The sequence below is a fragment of the Chenopodium album genome, chromosome 26 (assembly GCF_948465745.1).
Source record: "Chenopodium album chromosome 26, dcCheAlbu1.1, whole genome shotgun sequence".
NCBI classification, from domain to species: domain Eukaryota; kingdom Viridiplantae; phylum Streptophyta; class Magnoliopsida; order Caryophyllales; family Amaranthaceae; genus Chenopodium; species Chenopodium album.
In genome coordinates this window covers 31,070,107-31,074,684 of record NC_137859.1, presented here as the reverse complement: position 1 = coordinate 31,074,684, position 4,578 = coordinate 31,070,107, and the positions used below count along the sequence as shown (strand labels likewise).

Below are 4,578 nucleotides of genomic sequence, written 5' to 3'. Positions count from 1 at the left end.
ACACAATCTGGATAGAGTAGAATAGCGGAATTCCACCCATCGCGTAATGCCCGGACAATGACGACGAACTTCATGTAACATGACCAAACGATCAACAAGATTAAAGGCATTTTGAAAAACCACCAAGAACATAGAAATACCAACATCAGAACCGCGATCCTCAATCAACCGATTCACTGCATGAAGAATAGCCTCGCCACCTGAAGAAACTCCAACACCAAATTGAAGACCATCAAAGTAACTTCCTAAAGATTGGCCAACCATAACAGCTTCCACCTTCGAAACCAGACGCCGCCAAGCAGTACCCACAACAATAGGACGATTACTATTACGTACTATTACTGATCTGTTACTATTTATATTATTACTATCATCTATTAATATTATTATTATTTGCAATGTATATTATAAAGATAATAAAATATACCAATTGCTAGTTTCTTTTAGGGTTTCTCCTTTTGGAGGGTTTTTACTTTTTCTAGCCTTCATTGCTATTTTTTGTTTTTATTTTTTTGTTTTTTTTTTTTGTTTTTTTTGTTTGTTTGTTTGTTTGTTTTTTTTTTATTTATTTTTTAAGTTTTCCTTTACTCTACTCCTTCTCTCCTTCACTTTCATTCCTTTTCTTCTGGTCTCAATTGTGAATCTTTGTGAGCCCCGCTTTCACCGATGTTTTTATCAGTGATAAGACCTAATAAATGGATCTCATCTTTAATATAGTGGTAATTCTTTTTTTTTTTGAAAGCATATAGTGGTTATTCTATTAGACTTAATTTCTTTACTTATTCGTCTGCCGAGGATTGAATATTTAGGGTTTCAGAATCTTCGAAAGAATCTAGAAGAATAGAAGACCATATGAGTATTTTTACTTAAACAATTATTCATAAGTGGATTTCAAGCCGAATTAGTGCTTAGGGTCTGTTCTCTTTAGCTTATTTACAGTTCAGTTCCAATAAATTCAATTTAGCTCCAATAAATTCAGTTCAGCTCCAATAAGTTTAGTTTAGTTCATATCTTAATTTCTTTCTCTCATAAAATATCCAGTTCAGTTCAGCTCAATAAGTTCAGTTCACCTTAGTTTAGTTAATTAGTACAGGCCCTAACTCACAAATTGTATCGTTTCAGATGAAGTTTTTAATTAAGGCAATCGTTGATCGAATTTACGATGTAATTAATTCTAAAGTCATTTGTACTTGTGATGAAATTTCAGATTTTTAAGAAATTGTTTGTAATTATCGTTTGGCTATCTTATATTATTGAAATTCTTTTTCTTCTTGTTAAAAAAAAACATAAAAAGAAAATTAGTAATCTAGTGATTTAATAAATGTGGAAAGCTAAACGTCGCCCTCAAATCTATAACTAACGGCCGCAAAATAACTTAAAATGACGTAAATAGCCTTATTATCAAAATAATTATTTTTACCTAAACTTAACACTTGGGTAATTTCTGACTTTATGTGGCTTGGGATTCTTCTAGTCTATCACTCCAAATTACAACAAAAATTACTCCAAATTTTAGAAAACTGTTCTCTTCTTGTTTATTGTTCAATTCGTCAGCCATTATTACATCAAAATTTACTCCAAATTTTATTTAGTAAACAAGTAATGGAATTGGAATTATACCCAAGAAAACAACAACAACAACAACAGTAAAATCATTTTAAGTGGTGGGTGGAAATGGCTTTACGAACCACCAAGTAAAATCAACAATAAAAGCATCAACAATAAAATCTCAGATTCCCAGTAGACATTATAAGTATCAAACAACAAATGTAAAATCAGTTTTTAAAATCGATTTTTTTTTTTTTTTTAATAAAAGGGGGAACCGCCCAGATTTAATGAACCACCAAGGCTGAAACGCCTAGTTCGTTCGAACAACCATATGGTTGTTCGAAATTTCTAGGCGTTTCATCTCAACCGCCTAGAAATTTCGAACAACCATATGGTCGTTCGAAAGATCTAGGCGTTTGAGCCTAGATCGATCGAAATTTTTGGGCGTTTGAACCGTTTGAAAATAAAAAAATTTCGTCTCCAGCGGTCACCTTGCTCGTCATTTCCGCGGCTAATTGTGTAGATCGAGAAACTGGAGGTACAAGGACGTGGTGGTGGGTGGTTAAAAGAGGAGGTGGTGGTGGTGTTGGTAGTGGTGAGTGGTAATAGGATGTGGTGGTGGTTTAGAGACAAAATTATTTTTAAGAGAGAGTGAGGGTTAGTGGGGGTAAATTGTGTTTGGGGGAGTAGCTTCTTTTTTTTATTTTATGTAAGGGTAAATTTGTAAAAAATAATTTTTTGTGGGCGTTAGTTGAAGATTTGAGGGCGATATTTAACAACCCCCAATAGTATCCCTTTTTGGGTTTGTTCAAAAAATCCAAAAAAAAAAAAAAGAGTCATTCACAAAGTTCAAAATTAAACCGCCACTTCAAAACCCACCCCCACTTTAAAATTTCAGTTCACCCATAAACACTCCCGCTAAAACTCATAAACCAATCTCAACCGTCCATTTATACTGTACCTCAAACAATCAACGGCAAAATACCCTCGATCCGTGTCACTCAAATCCAACCAATCACCTTCCATTATACTTTTCTATAAATACCCAAATCCTATGCTTTAAAACCTCATAACTTCACTCCAAAACACAACACATTTTCATTTTTTCTCTCTCAAAAACCTCAAATTTCCTCCATCAATGGCCCCAAAGGCTGACAAGAAGCCAGCAGAGAAGAAACCGGCCGATGCCGAAAAAAAGCCGAAAGCCGAAAAGAAACTCCCCAAAGAAGCAGCACCAGGGGAGAAGAAGAAGAAGAGATCAAAGAAGAGTGTGGAAACCTACAAAATCTACATCTTCAAGGTTCTGAAACAAGTTCATCCTGATATCGGAATATCGAGTAAGGCAATGAGCATAATGAACAGCTTTATCAATGACATCTTTGAGAAGCTTGCTCAAGAATCTGCTCGTCTTGCTAGGTACAATAAGAAGCCTACTATCACTTCTCGTGAAATTCAGACTGCTGTTCGGCTTGTTTTGCCTGGTGAATTGGCTAAACATGCTGTTTCTGAGGGTACTAAGGCTGTTACTAAGTTTACTAGCTCTTAATTTAGGGTTTTGAATTTTAATGTTTTGAATTTTCAGTTGATGTTGTTGGATTATTATAAAATTGGTGTATAGTTTTGTTTTGAAATCAATGGAATCATCATATTTTGCAGGTTAATTTGATATATTATTCAAATTTTACTTTTTTACCCTACCTATTTTTTTATCATTAAATTGGATGATTACAGTATATGGGATTATATAATTGATATGAATTTGTTTATGTTGGTTAAATCTTTGATTATTTGTGGAGTTAATTGTTAAATTTCTCGCTGAAATGTCTTACATTGGCGTTTGATTGATTGTTGTACTATTCTGATATTGTAAATTATTGAACAATTTTTGTGAAATTTTTGCACTAATTGTAAATTATCAAATTAAATTCATGTTGAAATTGTACAAGTTTTGCAAAAAGCACTAATTGATAATGAATAAGAAGTTTAGTGGACTGATAAATAATTTGGAGTTTGGGATTTAAAGATTCTCTTTTAATGCAAAATACGGTATATGATTCAATTTGATACTATTGAATATGGTCATATGGAAGCTAGTAAATCGAATCAATTAACCTTGTGCTGAATAGCAGGAAAAATTATGATGAATAAATTCTGAATTTTCGATAGCATAACAAAAGTATAAATGTATAAACTGAAAAAAAAGAAACAGGTAGCGAAATCTTGGTTCTATTCCCTCTAGTGCTAGGCCAAGTTCAAACTTGAAGATGTTGCTTTCTTAGATTAACCTCTACCTTTTAAAATTGTTGCCTTTTGATACAATAATACAGTATCAGTGAATCGTAGGTTGAGAACCTTTGACATGTATGAGCAGTACATTTGTGGAGCTCTTGTGTTTGCATCTACGAGTAAGCATTTATGACAGTCTTAAGATACCACTGTCATCAATGTGGTATTAGATTGAGGCTCTCAAAGGATGGTGTTTTTCCCATTAACTCTGCATACCATTTGAAGTGCTCGGGTGCCAATAGTCTTTGTTCTCCTCAAATTGCAACTTCAAATGTTTTGGAAACAATTTGGAAAATCAAAACCCCTCACAAGTGTACGTACAATATGCTCCTTTGGCATTGTACTCATTCAATTCTCTATGTTGCTGAAAGCATTTCACAAAAAATCTCCCTACTTGCTCAATATGTGGTTTATTTGCAGAATTTCGTGTTCATCACTTCAGAGATGCTTCTCCTCTTCAAATTATATGGACCTATGCCTTGGGCTGATTACATGAAGCTCAACACTGATGGAGCTTGGAGGTGCTCTATTAGACCTATTATTAGATGTGAAAATGGAGCTTGATATTTCGGATTTTCTAGCAAATATAATGCTGTAAACCCTTCGGCAGAACTTTTTGCTATAAGGGAGGGCCTAGATGTTGCCAAGAGATTCAGAATTCAATCCCTTGGAAGCATATTTAACTCGGTTGATCACTGTCCACATCATGAGCTTTATGCAGTCAATAATGAAGTTGTTGATATA

At 33.9% G+C, this 4,578-nt stretch overlaps 1 protein-coding gene across 1 annotated transcript; it reads left to right on the top strand.

Moving 5' to 3' along the window:
* The first annotated feature begins 2,622 nt into the window (after positions 1-2,622).
* LOC145616667 (histone H2B.11-like) lies at positions 2,623-3,209 on the top strand. The gene has a single exon (XM_081671430.1). It carries the CDS (start codon positions 2,687-2,689, stop codon positions 3,092-3,094), a length of 408 nt encoding a protein of 135 aa, XP_081527556.1. The 5' UTR covers positions 2,623-2,686; the 3' UTR covers positions 3,095-3,209.
* Positions 3,210-4,578: the final 1,369 nt, after the last annotated feature.